This window comes from Marmota marmota, unplaced genomic scaffold (assembly GCF_001458135.2).
Source record: "Marmota marmota marmota unplaced genomic scaffold, marMar, whole genome shotgun sequence".
NCBI lineage: Eukaryota > Metazoa > Chordata > Mammalia > Rodentia > Sciuridae > Marmota > Marmota marmota.
The window spans coordinates 9967133-9988011 of record NW_025999932.1 but is presented as its reverse complement, the minus strand read 5'-3'; the positions used below and the strand labels follow the sequence as shown (position 1 = coordinate 9988011).

Sequence of the window (20879 nt, the reverse complement as noted above, 5' to 3'; positions counted from 1 at the left end):
CCATGTGAATGGGGTTCTTTACCCCAACTTCCACAAGAGATATTCTGCTTTGGTTCGGTTACAGCGTTGAGATCCTTTGAAAGAGTTTATTAGAGAAAGAATGCCATTGCGGGACAATGTACTAAAACCCATGGATCTACATTGTGCTGCTTCCAACAAAGAAACAGGCAAACACATCATGGACTGCCTTAGAAACTGCTTTTGTGCAAGGCATCGAATAGTGGTTTTTCTCCTGTGTGCCCTTTCTTATTCAGCATGCGCAGGACATAAACAGCCAGTCACTGCTGATGGGAATTGGTCTGGAACCACCACCAAGAACAGAGTGAGTGGCACCAGCCCAGCCATTTTGTACTGCCCGTTCCTTTGAGCGCCCTTGAATTGCCATATGGGCACCGTATGTGTGGTCTCTTCTCTCTTGGGAGCTTAGCCTCAAGTATTCCACTCCTTAGGCTTTTTGGTGCCCTCAGAACTGACATTTCCTTAATTAAAGGCAATGGGTGGCAAGATGACAGGAGGCTTCCCTAAGGCCCAGGGAACATTGTGGCCTCAGCTCTCCTGCTGCATCACTGAAGCATTCACATGTTCACATATCGAGGGGTAAACTTTAAACAGGTGGCACCTCTCTCCTCTGGCTTGCCGTCTGCTCTGCTGCTTCAGGAAATTTGCAGAGGTGAGGCCCTGCAGGAAGTCCTTCACTGCTCCATCTAACTAAATGTGGAGGGTGCTGTGGCTTTAAGTACATTGCTATTCTGTGCTCGATTCTCTGCGGTATGAATGGTGTTCTCCTGAACATCAATTACGAGGTTGCAGGAAGGCTCAGCAGTTTGGTGAGAATGAAGCTGTATCACTCAAGTGTGATGAACTGAGGAGAAAACCCTTGTTTTTATCCAGCACTAGCACAGCCCTGTGCCCTGGCCGTGGTCCTGCCTTCCCAGCGTCACTGTGAGTTTGGAAGGCCCATGGCACACACTCGGCCTTATCAGCACAAACATAAAAGGGACATTCTGGCTCGGGGAATTGAGCTGAAATGACTACCAGGGTCAGAGTTTTTGCCAACCAATTATGGACTGAATATTCAAGACAGGTTTTGCAAAGTGCCAGCTACCAAGTGCTCCCCACCACACACAAGAAAAGGATTTAAAAAAGATCAATTTAGTGTAAATTCTTTTACAAATCCAATATTTATTTTATCTCTTTATGTACAAAAAGGAAACTCCAAATGAACATAAAACCAAATAAAATCCTTGTGGCTGCACTGACTTAGCTGCCCATTATCTCACACACACAAAGAACCATATAAACAATACACTGTCACCACGAAGTTACATTTGTGGTTCAGAAGGAATGTGATATTTGGCTACATGAAGAGTGTTCAACAAAGAGAAAGAGATCATAAAACAATGTGGGAGTAAAAGGATTCTTAGATAATCAGTCTGTTAAAATTAACCTAAACAGCAAATCTTCAATCAATAATATCAAGGCCCCAATTCATGTCTACTTGGTTGGCCCAGCACGAGAACCCAATAGCACTTTGTAATCGTTTTGCATTTCTAGTTTTCCCAGAGGACATGGACCACTGATGGTTGAAGAAAAATGCAGTTAATTCGTGGGGTACCAAAACTGGGGACTCAGGGTAAGATTTTGCATGGCACCGTTATTTCCCCAGGAGGTTTGGTAGCAGGGGGCTCACTTGGAATCTAACGTAGTACCGGTGTGTTGGGATCACATCAGAATGTCCCTGTTGATTTATGGCAAAACAGAGAAGTGAAGCCAATGATGAAGTCATGCATGCAGATATTTCCTCTTTTTTTGTGAAACTCAGTTCCTAAGGGCTTTTTAAGAAACATGGCATTTCTGCATCCCTGTGTCTCTCAAGTGATTTGCCGACTGGTTTGTTTTAAACCACTTAGCATCAGGGTCACTTTGTTTGCCCGGGACCTGCACATGCAGTCTTCTTGGAAGCAGACAACATCATCTTAGAATAACTGAAGACAGAAATCAATTTCCGATCTGACCTCCAAATATATTGTGCATATTAAAAAAAATAACATGAGAGAAAGAAGAGTCTTTTTAAAATTCAGAATCTGTAGTTTGTGAAACTACTATCATTTAGGCATGAGCTTGGTGCTGACCTTTTCAGATCAATCATTGGTAAGAAATTCTCCCAAGAGAAGTACTTCTAGTGGAAATGAGGAAAAAGGTGAAGGAAGCCGCGGCTCCTGTAGCATAAACACCGCCACGTTGGGCTTAGCACTCTTGGAGGGGGGTAATGATGCCTAAGAGCACACATGAAGATACGCCTTAGTTTACAGAGACGATATATGACATTTTTAAATATCTACATCTGTTGTTCGTATAGTTTCTAATATTATCAATACTGTCATTATACAGATTTTCTTTCCTCTTTTTTTACTTTTTGTAGTGCCGGAGATCTAGCCTACGGCCTCATGAATCCTAGGCGAGTGCTCTACCACTGAGCTATACTCCCAGCCCCAATTTTTCTTGGATATATGATGATAATCCATCAAACACAGCTTTGACAGACTGATTTTTATGCCTTCGTATGGCAGGAAGAAAACCAATTAAGAATATCTTCCGCCCAGTTGGAATTAAATTATATATCAAATATGGGCTGCCCACTGGACACGACATGAAAATACGAGAAGGCAGTCTTCCCCTCTGTCTGCCAGAACTCCTTCTGTACTACTTTGCACCTAGACATCCAGAAGGTCATCTCCGCTCTCGTCACTCTCCACCGTCAGCTGCCTCGTCCACCACTTCTTCACCTCAGAGCCACAGGACGCTGCATCCGTCACGGGATTCATCTTGCACACTACAGATTTCATTTTGATCCTCTCTCCACACGGGAAGGTGACAGCAGGTGGTAGCTGGCTTGGTAGACTGGGGTCTGTGGAATTAGCAAAGAGTCCCGTGAGCAACTTGGGACAGCTTCACTGCGCAGCCCTTCCTGGAACACACAACATTCCCTCTGCAATGCTTTTGGCTCCTAAGTCCTGTCCCCAGATGTTGAGAGAGAAACCTTTTCAGCATTTGATTCTTTATACTCTTATTTGTAAATTGTACTCATGGACGACTAATAATCGCACTTAAAAAAACATGGGGCTTGCCCCGTCACCTCAGGATAATTATGAAAACCAGAAAATCACTAAGAGTTCCAATCCGGGTAAACAGGAGTGTCATAGAAATGTGTGAGCTGGTGCTCATTAGCATATGCCTGTAAAGAAAAAATAAAGGAAAAGAAAGGATAGTGTCGTGGATGGTAAGGAGGGACATGGTGAGGGTGTGCAAGGAGAGATGTCACTTAGGGTCCCGACAGTCAAGTGCACACCTCCAACAGTTTCCTCCTTTGTAAAAGGAAGAGAATGCAAATGCCCCCTTGCACTATGTGAAGATTCAAACAGATGATGTGGGATGACCTCGTGCATTGATAGCGTCCCCTTAAAATGCTCATGGCTTTCTCTTCCACTTCACAAAATCAGCATGTCCCCAGTGGCTCTTGCATCACCATTTGTCTTTGGGGTCTTGTGGGCACAGACCACTGGAGGGAGGCATTTTTGACATTAAGTGAATATGGGAGATGGCACATTCTCCCCCAGAGCTGCTTTCCAATCTGTCCCTGGAGTGCCCAGGCCTCAGCATAGTCCCATCACACCATGGCCAGATTACAGTTACAGCCTCCAGCTTGTAACCTGCTCTGGGTGCTGCCCGGGACAATTTGCTCTGGACTGCGGCCACATCAACCTCCATAAGCACAGACTTGAGGGTACATCTTGCTCAGAGGCTGCTACCTGCCCGGAGGAGGAAGTGGAACTACTCAGCTTGTGATTTCAGGCTTTGCCTGTCCTGGCCCCACCACCCGCTCAGGCTTGTTCCCATCACTGGCTTTCCTGGAACAGCGAGGTCATCTCTGATCCCTGTGTAATAGACTCCTGGATATGAAACAGGACGTTGTCTTTGGCAGCAACTTTAGTGAAGAGCCACTGAACACCTCTAGCCTCAAAAGGTGTTTCACTGTCATCGCTTGGTGGAATCTCTACACTGCGAGGACTTTCCTACATCCTGCACCTCCTCACCTGGGATGGGCTGAAGTTGGGCACAGTTAAAGGGCAGGAGGAAGCCCTACTTTACTGGGCTCAGTTCTCTAAAGTGACAACCATGTGCCGAGGACACTGGGCTGTGCCTAGCAGTGCTCTCCTGACATCCCTGTCCTGAATCAATTATACTGGTTTTCCATCTTCCTTTAAAAGAAAATTCCTTCACTTAATCGGCAAAACATTTGGAAATAATAGAATCGTGAGATTCCAGGAGGGAAACTAAGGAGCACACTGGGACAGGGCCAGGCATGCAGTAAGCACTACATGAGTGCTGTGGTGGTCAGCATTACTGCTACCACTGAGGCAAGGCAGACTGCGTGAAGACGGTGAGCTGCACGGCTACCCGTGCCAGCAAGGTAAAGCAGGGCCTGTGTCTTTTTTGAGAACTTCGTGTCATTTTCTGAGTGATCAGCTCTGCCCATTCCCTCTAAGAGAAAACGCATCTCGCCCTCTGTGAGATGTCATGAGCGCAGGCAGGCAGCCCCTGGACACCTCTTTCTCCTTCCTTTCTGGGTCCTGGCTGCCACCCATCTCAGTTTGCAAACAGGAGCTGCCTTCTCAGCCACGGCAGTAAAGAGGACAGCCAAGGCACTACATTTAGGGAAGTTATTTTGAGAAGACTGTTTTTGATAAGGGGATGCATTTTTTTTATTGTTTTACTGTTTGAAAATAATCAGGCACAGGTTTTGCTATAGTTTGGATCTGGAATGTTCCACAAAGGCCCATGGAGCTGGGTCCTCAGCTGGGCGCTATTGAAAGGTGGTGGAATCTTTAAGGGTGGGCCCCAGTGGGACTCTTATGTAATTGGAAGCATGCCCTGGGAGGAGATTGTGGGACACCAACCTCTTCCTCTTTAGCTCTCTCTTTTTTTCTTTCTCTCTTTTTCCCTTTTTAGTGCTAAAGGACAAATCCAGGGCCTTGCACATGCTAGCTAAGTGCTCTGCCACTGAGCCACACCCCCACCCCTTCCTGCTTGGCTGGGACGGGGTGTATGACTTCCTCCACCCGGCATGCATGTCCCCACAATGATGTGGGGTCTTGCCACAGCTCCCAAAGCAATGGGCCAACTAGTCATGGAATGAGACCTCCCAAACTAAGACAAGATATACTGTTCTTCTTTTTAAGTTGATTATCTCTGTTATTGGTTATAGTAAGAGCGAGCTGACTAATACAAACCTGTATTTTCAAATTCAAGACCCAAAGCACACAAAGAGAGTAAATGCCTGTTAAAGGTCCCCATCGATGGCAAAGTGACTGATGTACCTACCAGAGGGCCGACACCACTGCCCAACCTTCCTTTGGGGCTTCTCAGCCTCTGATGCATCCTGCCGACTTCCTCCTCTATCAGACAGAGTGGGGCTCAGGAGCTGCTGCTGGCTGCTCGTCTGTGTGGGAGAGGAATCCAGCAGTCATGACTTTTTTCAAAAGATATTTTCACTTGACACACAGTATTCATGCATATTTATGGGGTACTAAAAAGGAAGTTATGGCTCTTATTTTTTAAAGCATGTTTGGTTGACGATATTTGTACATACATATGGGATGCGTATGATGATTCAGTTCATGTGTACAGGGTGTGATGGTGAATCAGGGTAATAGGCATTTCTGTCTAATCTGCTCAAGGATTTCTCATCTCTATGTGTTGGGAATCTCTGGACCTTCTTGCTATTTTGGAATACATGAGGGAGCCAACAATATGAAATCCACATGACACAGCTAGGGTCAGAGAAGGTCTCTTGGAGCCTCCTGCCAGGCCCTGGGGCCTTAGGCTTCAGGTCAGATCTTGGCCCGGGATTGTGCCGCTACACACCACAAGCTGGGGGTCTCTGTGCAGAAGGCTGAACAGACTCCATGTGGTTAACTGCAAATCATAATTGGGACCTCATAAAGGAGCAGGAAGCCCCTGCCAGCTGTGTCTCACACAGACAGGGCTTTCCAGGATACTGATGATGCCTGTGATGTTTTATAGACGTGTAGATTTGAGTGTAGAAATGAAAATATCTGGTATTTTAGGAGATAAGCTCCTCAAGCCATCTTCCCGAGTGTCAGGTGCTTCTCAGATACCCAGCTAAGAAGAACAAACCCTCGATGAGTCTGATCAGCAGCGAAGGAGGTTGAAAGACACGTGCAAACATTTACACTGACTGGAATGCAAATTTCTATGACTTAACAAGGGGAAGAAAACCTTCAGGCTGCAGCCCCAGGTAAACCATGCTCCTCTGAGGCACGTGATCTCTCCAGGCTCAAACTCAGCCCTGAGATGAAACTAACTCTTTAGGCAAAATAGAAACAAAACCCAGAAAACAAATCTAAAAGCCCAGCATTATTAAATTCAGGGCATTCGCATTTTTTAGTATCTACATGCTACAGTTCAGGTCTTGAATGCCCCCTAGGTGGGGAAGGCTTGGTCCCCAACCTCCCAGCCTGTGGCGCTGTCCAGAGGTGGTGGAACCTCTAGGAGGGGGCCTAGTGGAGGGAAGTCAGGTCATGGGGGATGTCACTTGGGACTATGGCCTCCTCTTCCTAGCTGCTATGAACTCCCATCCTCCACCAGGATGTGCTGCCCAAAGAGATGGAGCCAACTACCCCGTGGGTTAAAATCTCCAAACCTGTGAGTCAAAAGAAACCTTCGCTTTTTCTAAGTTGATTATCTCAGGTACCTTGTCATAGTGACAGGAATCGAACTAACCTATTGGACAAAAAGAACCTTTTGAATAGCCACCACAGACTCCTGAATGGCAAAGCCACAAACCTCGTCTGGTCCACAGCTCCTACCTTGGGTGGCATGTTAGGATCCTGGCTGTTGGCAGTGGTGTCCTCACTTGGCTGGGTGGTCTCGATGCTGGGAGGGTTCAGGAAGCGGCTCAGCTCTTGCTGCTGGCTCTCTCTCAGGCTGTGGATGATGCTGCAGGACTGCTGCTGTTTCTGTGGGAAGAAACGTTCCTTCAGTAACAGAAAAATGAGCCCAGCGTCCCTGTGCCACATGCCAGTCCCTCTCTCCTCCCCTCTCCAAAGATCTGTAGGGTGGGTGACCTCCTAAGAACTTCCAAACCATGAAGTTGTTTCAAGGACCAAGTAGACTAATAGAAAGGAGGGCTTTAATACTGAGGAAATGCTTTGCCTGCCTTTTCATTTGCATGACAATTGACCTGTTATGTTCATTGATACTAGCTTATGTTTTCTTTGTGCTCCGATTTTTCCCTTCTGATTTTATTCTATGCTCATTAAACTGGTGCCAGCTCTCCCTTTCCTGCAAGTTGTAAGCAGCTGAGAACTTGGGTGGGGGAGGAAACCTCTGCCCCTGTTTTGGTTCTGGATTCTGCAGACCTGCCAGTAGCAATCCTGCAGGCCTGTCTGTCTTGGCCTACTCCGAAGCCAGGACTCCCTGCCTCCCGCATCACTGGCCAGCTGTGCCAGAGTGGCAGGGGGCAGTTGGCCTCGCCCAAGGAAGTGATGATTTCTTTTCTCTGGGGACCTTTTCTCCTCCAATAGAAATGCGTGTTTCTGCAGTTGATGTTGTTCTGAAGAGCAGGATTTAAAAAAAAAAGTCTTATATGGCCAGGTATATTGGTGCATGCCTGAAATCCCAATGATTCAGGAGTCTGAGGCCAGAGGACCACACAAATTTGAGGCCAGCCTCAACAACTTAGCAAGACCCTGTCTCAAAATAAAAGATGAAAGAGTTGTGGATGTAGCTCAGTGGTAGAGCAGTCCAAGGTTCAATCCCTAGTACCACAAAAAACAAAAACAAAAACACAGCGTATGCCCACGCAGTATATGTTCATTCATTTATGAGTTAGAGACTTGCATAAGCTTATATTCTGGGCAGCTATAAACGGACCAGTAAGTGTCCACAAGAGGTGGTCTTTATAGACCTAACACCACCACCAACGGTATGTTGGGATTTTTAGCAGCAATTTGAAAGTAGTAAACTCAGTCTCAGTAGATATTTTGGAGTTTTGTGCAGTTGAGTTTATAAATATTTGAATACCTATAAACTGCTATTTCAGTCTTCATGTTACATTATGAAAATGGGGTTCATTTGAAACGTGTTAGGGACCACTGAAGGGAATGAGGCTGAGCTTGGACTGGAGCTGAGGTGGCTGCAAGTGACATGTCCTCAAGGAGCGTCAGGCTAGTCACAGGAGTGCCCGTGACTCATGGAGCTCTTGCCTCTGACCCCTCCTTCTCTGCCAGGACGGGGACCCAACCCAGGCGCTCACTCACAGCCCGGATGCGCTTTAGACACTTCTTCAGCCACATGCGGATGGTCTGCTTGGCCACCTCCTCCTCGATGGTGTACTCCAGCTGCTCCCGCGCCAGGAGCTCCTCCAGCTGCAGGCTCTTGCGGATGTCCACTGAGCGGTAGGACAGCATGCTGGGGGAGCACGAGAGCAGCACAGGTCTCCTCAGAGGTCTGCAGACCCAGACAGCACGTCACCAAGCCCCCGGGGGTTGTGTGGGATGCCACCCCTTGACAGCTGGGTAGCTTGGGCTGGTGATGTCACTTCTGCATCTCCCTTCCCCTGTCTCTAAATGAGGACGGTCATGGTACCCACCTTACTGAGTGAGGCCGTGAGTTCAAATGTGTGATCTCTGTAGTAGCAAGTGCCATCTAAGAGCTTATACAACGAAGACACAGGGTAGGTGACGGTCTGGCTCCCCAGCTGGGGAATCAGACTCCAGAACGTTTCCTAAGGAGGCCTGCTCTCTCCATACTTCCTTCACGTTGGCTCTATCAGAGCTGGTTAATACCTCGGCTGTGCCTCGTGCACGCCCCACCCCATTTCCCTCGTTATCAATCTCGCACATCCCTCTGTATCTTCTTTACGGATTTTAGAGAATACACAGCAGAGCAATGTTCACCCCCATTTAGCCCTCGGCTGGCTGTGCCCAAAGAGTAGTAAGTGAGGCCAACAGGGCTGACGTGTTCCACTGGGGCCTGAGGGCAAGAAGGCAATCACAGCATCAGGACCGGGGTCCTCGACTCAAGGAGAACACAGCCCTGTCATGCAGCAGGCCCTGGTGCAACTCACTGCCCTGCTGGGAGCTCAGATCACAGAATGGAGGTCCTCACAAGCACGGGTCATTGGCCTTGTCTTCTTTGCAAAGTCTTTTCCCACCAAGGAGGATGGATTGAGAACCCAGCATTGCTTGACTGTGTCAGACACCGGGCTAGAGGACAGGGAGGCCACCACCACTACTGATTTGGTCGTAAACCATGAGCCCCAAAAATCTTTCTCCCTCAACTTAAGTCAGATATTTTGTCACAGCCATGAAGAGCTGACGAACACAGGTTGAATGCTAATATTAATGGCAACAGTATGTCTACGTGCTTCACGTTCAACCTAAAAACAATTTGTCAGTAGGAGGAAAGACTAAGTGACATTCTGAGAGAGATAACAGCCTGTTATTCACACCTATTTTCTATCCTTTTTTTTTCCCTGCCTTTTTAACTTGTTCCTGGGAGATCTGAAGAGTGAATGGTAAAATGGAGAGAACTTTCCCCAGGCCCTTCCTGTTCTGATCTGAACTCTTTTCATCTTCGAGCCACAAGTATATTTCTGTATCACAGGGTGCTCTCCAAATTTGTGACACTGCACCCATCTAATTTGTCAGGTACTTCAACGTGACCTACATAGCTACTGCGAGCCAAACACAGTATTACAAGGAAACCAACTGTACTGAAATACATTTCTCGAATTAGCTTCTTTACAAAGGTGGTGGTATAGTCACATAAATCTGTCTTTATTTCTCCATTAAATAGTAAAACCTAGCTGAGGTCAAATGACTACTGTAACTTAGAAGTATTAGGATATTTTAAGAAGCCAGCCAAGGCAGTCATAACATGCCCTGAAAATTTCAATGATTTCTACTGATGACAAAGATGCAGGTATTGTTAATGCTGCCGTGGTTTTTTGCCTACATTCATCATGAAGAAAATGCTATATTTCAGAGAGTGAGTGTTGAAAATAAAAACATATTTGCTTTCTCCTGCAAGTTGTAGGCTTCAGAATTTTTATTTATGGGATCCTATTTAAGAAGCTGCTATGGGTTGAATGTTTCTCCCCAAGATAGGTATATTGGGGCCTTAATCCCTAGTACCTCAAGAGGTACTAAGCAAAGAGTCAGAAGAGATGCACTGAGCTAAGGTGAGATTATACTAGGGCAGGCTGAGCACTTAATCCAATGTGACTAGGTCCTTATAAAATGAGACACACACACACACACACACACACACACAGAGAACACCATTTTAACATCAAGGTGGAGATTGGGGTGCTGCTTCCACAAACTAAAACTTGGCAGGAAACCACCGGAAGCTCAGGGGGAGTTCTGGAACAGATTCCCCCCACCAGCCCTGCCAACAGCTTGATCTCAGACTTCCAGCCTCCAGAACATGAGACAATAAACTGTACGCTTTATGCTACTTGGTTGATGCTATGTTGTTACAGCAGCCCAGGAAACCAACAGGACATCTCTCAGAGATGAGCAGGAAAGACAAGATCTCAGTTTGGCCCTTTGACTGGGTGCTCATTAAATGCCTGGAAAATGGAGTGTTTCAACTGGCCAAGGGCAATGTGCAACCAGCCATGGGCAATCACTATGGAGCAGGCCAGGAGGAGGTGACCCTAGCACTGAGCGAGAAGAGCTGCACTCTAGCACTAGCTCTGCCATGGAGCCAGGTGACCACGAGCAAGTCCCATAACTTTCAGGACACTTCCCTCACTGCAGAATGAAGGTGGGACTGTACTCTCCCAGGTCCCTCTCCCTGTCCCTTCTGGGATGTCAGGCCACGGCTTCCCCCCTCTCCCTTGTGAGGTGCACTTCATACCTGGGAAGAGTCACCCTACTTTATAACCCTGGCAGTGTGGCATGCCAGGCTTTGTACATCCTTGATGATTGCATTCACAAGTGCCCTAAGAGTTACAGCTGGGTCTTGGACTGGGCTCAGTGCTGTGGCCCTGCGCTTTGAAACCCGCCTGGTACCTCAGGACGTCGTGGAAAGTGACGTCGCCACCGTTGTGCAGCCGCTCCATCTCGTAGCACATGTGCTTAAACAGGAGCTTGTCCTTGTCAAGGTCCACCTCCAGCCTCCCGCGCAGCAGCCGCAGCAGGAACTTCACGCGGAACGTGGGGATCACGCCCTGGGTGGCAGAGCACAGTGCTGGTGAGTCATGGGCAGGCCCGTGGGGTCTCTTCATGGGCTTGTGAATACAATCGTCAAAAAGCAAGAGGCAGGAGCTATTCCTCAAAATGTGGCATAATTACCACCAGGAAGGAAGAAAGCTGCGGGCCTCCTTGGAGGCTGGGTGGCGTGGGGCACTGAGGAGAGCCCGGGATGAACACCTGAGCGGGGGTTTCTCCAGTCCTGTAGGATCCCATTGCAGCCTTCGCAGCCCAGGAGGGAGGAAAGCCCCCCTCTCTTCCCCTGGAGCCAACGCTTAGGACTGGTGACTCAGCCAGCCCTGCCCCCCGACCCACACCCAGTAACGCCCTCCCACCAAACACTGGGGCAGTGCACACATGCACGATCAAGTTGCTGGACTTGTTAACATTCATTACAAGTTGTTCTTGCATTGAAATCAGGGATTTCTCCATGACTGAAACACCTGCATTCAAGATAAGGTAGCTCCCAGCTCTGCCCTCCTTCCGGTCAGAACAGATCTGGACCCTGAGACTCTAAAAGTATGGCTACCTTCTGGGCTCCACACCGTACCACACCAGCCCTGGCGCTGTCTTTGGATGAACACTGGTAACCCGTGGCTTCCTGTCAGTAGGTGGCATCTCAGTGTGAATGGGGTGTAGTCTTCCCTAAGTGAATTAGATGAAAGCAGGCTTCTGTAGATGACCAGCTGTCATGGAGGTACCAGAGGACGCAGAGCTGGGCCAGGTGCCCCATGCATATGTCACTCTTTTAGAAGAAAATCCCAAGGGACTGGAGCCCAGGATGGGGGGCTACCAAAGAATGAAGAGAACAAAGAGGGGTGGAGAGGGCTGTGCACTGCCCAGGCAGGCCCTGGCCAGAGTCCAGAACCCCTCATTTATAAGGCCTGCTTGCCTCGTTGGTCATTGCGCTCTCCATCAACTATTTCTGAAACTATTTTTGTATCTTCCTCAGATTTTCCTATCCCTTGGTTTTTAGAGGTTACATTTTAGCTCCTCAGATGGGCCTGCTTGACCATCCCTGCTAAATTATCTGCCCTGGCTCTGCCACTGTGCCATTTTACCTTCTTCCAAGTACTTATGACTTCCTGAAATAACACAGATTGAGTATCACTTATCTAAAGTGCTTGATACCACAAGGGTTTCAAATTTTGGATTTTTTTTTCAGATTCGGAAATATCAGTATAACCTGTGCAATGAGATAGATATCTTGGGAATTAGACTCAAGTCTAAATACATAATATATTTTTCTTCTTTGCTTCTCACTGGGAAAACAGAACCTCTGTAAGCACAGGGCCTTCCATCAGTGCCTAGGTCTGTGCCTGAGCATTTGCTAAGATGAAAGGGAAGAGAAGTGGGAAGAGGAAGAAGGAAAGAAGAATCTTTGTTCAACTCAGTCCAGGAGGAAGAAGAAGAACCTGCTGCCGCTTTGGCTAAGGCTGAAACTTTGTCTATGTCTTATGGTTAAAACAGTCACATAACAACTCAGAAGTAGCTCAAAAGAACACTTCTGGATTCCACATGTAACTCCTCTGTATTTTTAATCAAGATGGTGGCTGGGGGCTGAGGTGATTGTGAGTCTGTATTATATGTGCTTTTGGTGGTTTCAAGAGGAGGCCCATGCTTGGAAAGGAGAAACTACTATTCTTTCCCTCTCCCCTCCTGGCATACTGGGCTGAATGGTCAGTGACAGCTTTCTGCAGGCTGCCAACGGCCATTCAGAATCCAACCTGTGTCAACGGCCAACCACAGGACAACTTAAACATCTGTGACACATCAGCAGGCCTCTGTGGGGTGGGACCTGAGGTCAAACCCACCCTCTTACCTCCCTTTTATCATCCACCATATTCCATATGATTTGAAAGTGGCGAAGATCATTATAACTCAGAAGCTGATCCTCCTCGGTGGAATAAAACAAGGAGAAGTTCTCTACAATTATGGCTAAAAAAAAAGTAAAAAAAAAAATTCAGAAGTTTGACAATGACAGAATTATGTTTTTTTTTTTTAGAAAAAGTCAAACCGCTATTCTAAATAATGACTCTTATCACCCACATAATAAAGCCGAAACTTGAAAGTGCTTTTAGTAAGGTTTTCCAAGTTGGCATGTTTCACACTTGGATTGAGCTATTTATCCAGCTCTTGCCTTTCCAAAACACGAGGGTCCTGGGTACAAACACACTTCTGTGCATATGGACCTTTGAGCCAGCTGGCTGCCATCTGAGTTGAGCGTTCCAGGGTAGTTCTTAAAGGCCATTTTGGGGTCTGGGTGGCCCCAAAGCTAGGTGAACAACATGTATTTTTAAAAACAAAAGTGTGATATTTCGAGGCCATGAAGGTAGCCTCCTTTCATTTGTTCCCAATATTTTTTCAACTCAATTCATGGGGAGAGCTCTTTTGAAATCAGTGATCATAACAAATAGTCTAATCCTTGAAATTGCAATCAACTGTCATTACATGCCTTTGAAAGGTCTTTCCAGCTTCTGGATTGAGAGGCACCAAATTATAATCAATGCCATAAAACACCCGCCCCAAGCAATCCAGGATAATTACTTGAAAATTGTACCTAATTATGTAAGTACCTGAGTTGAAGTAGATGAAAAACACTCAGTGGACGTCACCTACCTACAAGCAGGTTTAGCATGATGTAGGCGATGATGACATAAAATGAACAGAAGTACATAAGTGCTCCCGCATAATTCCCACAGTCCGTTGCCCAGTAGGTGAACTCATCTGGAGTGCAAAACGGGGGCTGAACCTGTGGTGAGGAGGAGGACAGTGAGAGAAGAGGATCCTAATGTCTGCTGACAGGAGTTAGTGAACATATCTCTAACTTATTTGTAATAAGTTCCAAAGTCATTGTGCAAAAGTCATGTACACTGGGTACATCATCCACAGCAGACTGAAAGAATATTTCACTTGCACTATGCTTTCAGTCTTGGAGAATCTCAAGTTCATTGTCATTGTTAGGAGCTCAATAAAAATGAACCAGTTTCCTCCACTAGATATTCTTTCTGCTACCTCCACTGGATCCAAGTGGTCAGTAGACACTGTAACTGAATCACAGAAAGTCAAATAAAAATGCATTTGAAAAGTTCCTAACTTAAGTAATGGGTTAAGATCTAAGAAGGTAGACTATCTATAGCAAGTTCACATTCAAATTGCATAAGGAGTAATCCACCTTCCTGGGGCATCTTTACAGGGTATACCCTAAGATTCAGGTTATCATATTTAGGGGCCCATTAAAATGCCAACACCCCTGAGAAATGATCCTGGTGTCTTTCAGCTTTTTCTTCTATATTCCCACTGCATCCTGCTGGCACTTTTATTTAGAATTTATTCAATTCTGCCTTGGGTTATATTTGATTTGGTAAATCCTATCTCCATTATAAATGCATGAAGTTCTCTAGTTTTTATTATATGCTAGGCTTGTATCAAATGTTGGAGATAGACTAGTAAGAAAGACATAAGCCCTGTCCCTTGATGCTACCGACAGTCTTCATGGAATGGTGTAACATCAGGACCACCAGCTCCATATGGTAATTTGAATAAACTTATGCTAATTTACATAAAATAAAATTAAATAGAAAATTTAATTTCTAGGTTACACTAGTCCTATTTCAATTGCTCAGTAGACATACTGCTAATGGTTTGCTGAATGGGACAGTACAGATTTCTAACACTGCAGAAATTTCTACAGGATAGCATTGATCTGGAAGGTAAGAGGGAGGTGAAATTAAATAATTCCATCCAATAATTTTCTAGAGTTGTGATATTTGCTGCAATGGAGAAATAGTGTTGTAAGACCATATGCAACTTTGGGGGCAAAATATCTAAAGGAACCGAGGCATAAACTGAGACCAGCAAATGATGGCGAACTATCCCAGATGAGGCAGGATACCAAAGGAAGAGTGATCAGAGTCATTGACCTCAGCTGCTTGAAGACACCCTGGACTTGGTGAAGACCTAGCACCTACCCCATGGCCCAGGATGAACTGGGGGCTCAGTGAATTCAATATCTGTTGATGCGTTATATTAAAGAAGTGGCACTCGCCTCGTGGACTGCCAAGATGTTAAAGGTAGGAGGGACAGAACAATGTTCAAATAAGGAATATTTGTTGACTGGAACTACAAGTTCGAGTTCAGTTGATTATTTACCCCTGGATTTACATTGCAATGTAAAAGAATGCAATTTATGGACCAAAAGGCCAGGATATGTAGAATTATACAAGGTCTTAACAAGGACCATACCACCAATGTTGCATTGCCAAAGGTACTACGCTGATTCTAGTGCAGGTTCAGATAACGATGAGGAGATATTTACCATACAATCATGCATGATTTTGTTCCAGTCTTCACCTGTGACAATTCGGAATAGTACAGTAATAGCTTTGCCAGCTGAAGAAAAATTTGCATGCCTAATTTAGGGAAACAACAATAACAGAATGTTATTATTATTATTAAACCATATTATTATGGTTTGTCATGAAGTAGTATGGTTTGTCACCACCAAAACAGGTCATACCCTCTTGTTGCCATTTATACTTGCCTGCAAGTATAGCCATGTGAATACACCAACACCAGCATGGCCCCTGATTTCCTGACTTTCATCTAGAACGACCGAGTGAGCAGCTTTAGCTACTACCAGTGAGTCCTTCTTTCACTTGGACTATGGTATAAAAGGGGGGAGCACTGATGAATCAAATAACGATTTCTTCACCAGAGCATATTTGTGCTGGACACCATGGTGCACGCCTGTGATCCTAGCAGCTCGGGAAGCTGAGGCAGGAGGATTGCAAGTTCAAAGCCAGCCTCAATAAGTTGCTGAGTTTGACTTTGAGGCCCTGAGTAACTTGGTGAGACCCTGTCTCAAAATAAAAAATAATAAATAAATAAAAAGGTCTGGGATGTGGCTCCATGATTAAGCACTCCTGGGTTGAATCCCTAGTACCAAAACCAAAAACAAACCAAAAGCATGTTTGTATATACTTTGCTGTGTAAGGACCTTAAAAAAAAATGACATGCTCCCATAAAATTCAAGATCACTTTTAATACATAAAAACCATCTTGGGGTTTCTAATTTGCCATATTTTGCTAAAAAAGAAATCCACCTTAAGATTGTTTCATCCAAAACATAGAATTTTTTCACAATACATGGATAGAAAAAGGGCTGGGATTAGGACTGGTTATTCCTTCATGTTGGTAGGATTATGGGTTCATTTCGACTGCTTTTATTCTGAATTTTGTAAGATTTCTAAACTAAACATGCATACCTTGTTCAATTGGGAAAATGTCATTTTGGCTATTATCTTGGCTATTATTTTATTTTGATTTCCAACTGATTGCTTTCCTTCCCTACCACCCTCAGGTCTTTAATAGACAAAACATGTTTGCTTGATAAACGAACAGAAAGATAGCTGCAAATCAACCTGTTAATGTTCTCTCCGTATTTCACGGTACCAAACAGAACGACGCCGGCAAAGGCGTAGCAGAGCAGCAGGAGGAACATCCCCACGATGATGAAGAAGCTTTTGTACATGCTGACCACCACCGTCAGGAGCAGCATCTTCAGAGTCACCTTGACGGGGGCCGGAGAGAAGGAAGAGAGAGCAGTTAACCCAGAAGCCCAGCAGGACCTGCGGGAGAGCAATGTGAGGGCGGCTGGCTCCTGAGCAACTCCAGGAGAATCACGGGAAAGCGGCTTCCTCGCAGGTATTATTTATTTACTTATTTATTTGGTATCAGGGATTGAACCCAGGGACACTTAACAATGGAGCCACATCCCCATCCCCCTCTTTATATTTTATTTAGAGACAGGGTCTCCCTGAGTTACGTAAGGCCTCAATAAGTTGCTGAGTTTGACTTTGAATTTGTGATCCTCCTGCCTCAGCCTCTTGAGCCACTGGGATGATAGGCATGTGCCACTGTGCCCGGTTTCCTAGTGGGTGTGAACTCTAAAAGTTATTCAAAACCTGTCAGGCACTGAGAATTCCATTCATATTTCAAATGGTTAAAGTCTCTTCTGCCAGGTTAATAAAAGTAACAACCAAAACGTTCCCGTCTTGCATTTCTCTTCTCTTGAGCCCCTGTTCTCTCTCTATAAGGACGATGCGTTTTTGGTCTATTGCAAGTAGGCTTGGCTTGCTTTCACAAAAGTAAACCTAAATAGTGGTATAATACTAAATAATCATCAAATATTAAGTATATTGATCACTTGGATTTACAGAATGCATATATAAAATAATGTTAGAAGCAAAATTTTCTCTAAAAAATGAAAACTTACAAATAGAATGTATGCACAATCAGGAACAAAGAATATAAAGAGATTTAGAACTGTGGAGTCATCGCTGTCATTAAATATTAGTTTTCTCTGCAGCAAAGTTACTCAATTTAAAATAAAAAATAAAATAAAGACATTTTAATGACCATTGGTTTTTGTGTTTATGGCTGGCATTTTTAATTGATTATCGAGTTTACTTAGCAAATACGAAGAATAAATTAAGCAATATAAATGGCAAGAGACATCACAAGATAATTAAGCTACTGATTTAACATTTAACTGTTAACCTTGACTTTGTGATTTCTAGTCATTTGTTGACTTCAGCCCTATCACCCAGGACAGCTGAAGCCAGGGGGCCACTTTTTCTTCATTGCCTATGTGATTTTTGCAAGGATTTTTTCCCCCTCTGGGGTGCCGGGGAAGAATAAGGGCCTCACGTGTGCTAGGCAAGTGCTCTACAACTGAGCTGCACCCGTCCCTTGCCAGCATTCTCTGTGACATACTCACATGCTTTCCACAGATGGAGAAAAACCTGAAGACGATGACACAGGCACCCATCATGTAGGTATAGGCGTTCTGAAATGGAAGCAGAAGACAGCTTTCGTCATTTGCACAAAAGATCTTGTTTCCATTCCATTTTTCATTTTAAGTCTTCTGTGAAGCCTACTGAATAATTAGTTTAATAGAAGGTGAAAATTCTCCTAAGAAATTTATCTAAAAAAGGTGCAGAAAAGGTCGCCACCCACAACTCATGAATAAGTATTAGATGTGAAATCAAATCTCAAATGAAACTTGGAGGTCTGTTTCGCTCAGCTAATTTCCGTATTTCAAAATTTATTGTGCATAAAACAGTGACTGGCTCTTTTGAGGACAGAGTGTAAGAAACAGAGGGTAACCATGCAACACAAGATAGCCAAGTGGGACATGACATAAAAGGGTCCCAGCAAAGAGAGAAGACTGATGTTGGAAAGGTGACCACAGGCACAGTCCTCTCTGAAGACCAGCCACACATTCACCAGTCCAAGTTGACTTAGAGAAGTCCCCAGCTCAGAAACACACCCTGCTCTTCCTCCAAGGGTATGATGAGAGCAGGAGATGACTCTGCCTTATGACTAAGAAGGCTGCATCTGAAGAGCTAAGATCCCGCTGGCTGCCACTGTGATAACAACCTTGACATTCATCTGGTGCCAAAGCATGACTGTTCTCCAGGAGGCTGCCCAGCCAAGTGACAACAGTCACAGATGGGTCCTCGGGAAGGGGGTCCAGTGAGAGTCCTGGGGAGGTGCATGCCAAGGAATGTGCACACAGCATTTTTGGACGGTGGACAAGGACTGCACCTTCCTTCCCAGAAGTCCCCTACAAGCTGTGGCAGGGAAAGGGCACCTCCCAGGGCCAGAGGTTCCTGGACAAGAACAAAAGCAGTCAAGCAGAACAGGCAAGTTGGTCTTTGTGGCTCAGATTTCCTCTCTGCAGACATCTGGGATTAGGGAGCCTACTCCATTCTTCTGGGACTGACAAGCTTTTAGTTTCAAATCTGACTAGAGACGCAAAACCATGGGCTTTGCTGCCTCTTCCTTCCATGCTAGCTCAGGGTCTGCTGTCTTCCTCTTGTTTCAAAATTCATGACCACTAACAGCTTCCAGGATGACAACTGGTGCTTCCTCACCTGGAGCACAAGGTCCTGGGCAGACTGACTCCTTCCTGCCCATGAAAATCTTACCAGGCCGCTCCTGCTCCTTCTAACCTCCCCCCACACAAGCTTTCCTTCTTCCAGCTCCTGCACCCTCATCACAGGCCCCGCTGCCCAAAATGTTCTCCCTCCTCCAGATGGCGCCCATCACCCTGCGCTCCAGACCTCTCCCATGCAGCTGCCTCCCACTCCTGCTGTCCCAGGAACACAGGCTGCCCCCCACCCCACCGGGGCATCATTGTGATTCTCACTGAGCATGCGGTGGCTACCTAGCTTTCTAGGGTATGAGCTTTACAAGGACAGCAACTGACATTGTTTTGCTCATTACATTCTGCTCAGTCCTAGCACAGTGCCGTACACATCTGTGTGCTCAAAACTCTATTGTTTGAAAAAAATGAATCCAGGTGACTGAGGGCTCAAGCAGTCCCTGCTGCCAAAGGCACCATGATGTCATACCAAGGCAAGCCCTGCCTGAGGGGTACCTGGGTTCTATGTGTTGTCAGTCTGTCTTGACAGGCCCCCAGTGTTAAAGGGGATGGGGGAATGAGACGACTGATAATATAACTTTCAGCTGGGGTCAAGGAGAACAACAAGAAAAAAGGTATTTACAGTAACACCTTCTGGGTTGGTGCAGTCCTGACAGTTTGAAAAAGCTTCCCTTGCATGATTTCATGTGATCTGCATAACACCTCTATGGAATAAGTGGATGGTGAAGTGACATCCCTCCCTCCAGCTCAGAGCAGGAACAAAGGATCACCAAAGACATGTAACGGGATGAAGCCAGGAAAGTGGTAGAGCTAATAAATCCACACTGCCTAATATGGGCACAACCAGTCACGTGTGGTTATTACACATGGGAAATGTGGCGGGTGCATATGAGGGTGTGCTGTGAATGTGCAATCCACCGTCAAGACTTCATGCCAAGAAAAAGGACATAACTGATTTAATCAGTTCTGCTCGTTGCTCACCTGCTGAAATGATGATCTTTTGTAAATGGGATATGAGTAAGTTAGAAAATATTAAACTCTAGTCAAAATCTGATTCTTCTTCAGTTTCTCCTAGAAAAATTTAAGTGGCATCTGTGGCCACGTTTTATTCCTACTGGACAAGATCACTCTAGATCGTGGTCAAGCATACCCATGACTGCAGATTTTGAGCTGAAACTCAGACTGAAATGAAAGATGAAAGCATTTTGGGCAAATAGTGAGGGCCTAGGCATAGAGCTGGAGAATGGGGTGCTTTGGAGAAATGTCAACTAGGTTCTGGGAGGAAATAGGACCGTGGAAGTACCTGTGAATTACATAGCAAAATATTGCTTGTAACGGAGTGGGTTGGAGTCTACACTTAGGCTCAGAATACAGAGTCTGAGGCTTCTGCCACCAGCTGTGTGAATTTGGACAGGCGCCTTAATTTCTTTTTCAGTTTCCTTTGCTCTCTCCCTTTGGCTTGATCCTGTGGTAAAATGAAGTTTTCAATGAAGAGTCTCTTTAGGTCTTTCTTTTTGGCTTGCACACTCCAGGCTTTGAAGGGCCAAGTTCTGCCCATGTGAAGAGTGTGGGCATGTGCACACAAGCATATGTGTGTTTGTGTGTGCAAGCATGCCTGAGGGTTGATCACAACCAAAGTTGGA

The 20879-nt window shown here is 45.6% G+C and overlaps 1 protein-coding gene across 6 annotated transcripts in view; it reads right to left on the bottom strand.

Moving 5' to 3' along the window:
* Positions 1-1162: 1162 nt before the first annotated feature.
* The window catches only part of Nalcn (sodium leak channel, non-selective), a 298301-nt gene continuing 278584 nt past the window's right edge, over positions 1163-20879 (bottom strand). For all 6 annotated transcript variants that reach the window (XM_048800656.1, XM_048800657.1, XM_048800658.1 and 3 more), the window contains 10 exons: positions 18067-18135; positions 16709-16857; positions 15604-15697; positions 13905-14037; positions 13108-13223; positions 11106-11263; positions 8343-8493; positions 6891-7040; positions 5383-5500; positions 1163-2908 (listed from right to left, as the gene is read on the bottom strand). In XM_048800656.1, the coding sequence (XP_048656613.1) occupies positions 2715-2908; positions 5383-5500; positions 6891-7040; positions 8343-8493; positions 11106-11263; positions 13108-13223; positions 13905-14037; positions 15604-15697; positions 16709-16857; positions 18067-18135 (1332 nt within the window). In that variant the 3' untranslated portion in view covers positions 1163-2714. The remainder of the gene's footprint in view (positions 2909-5382; positions 5501-6890; positions 7041-8342; positions 8494-11105; positions 11264-13107; positions 13224-13904; positions 14038-15603; positions 15698-16708; positions 16858-18066; positions 18136-20879) is intronic.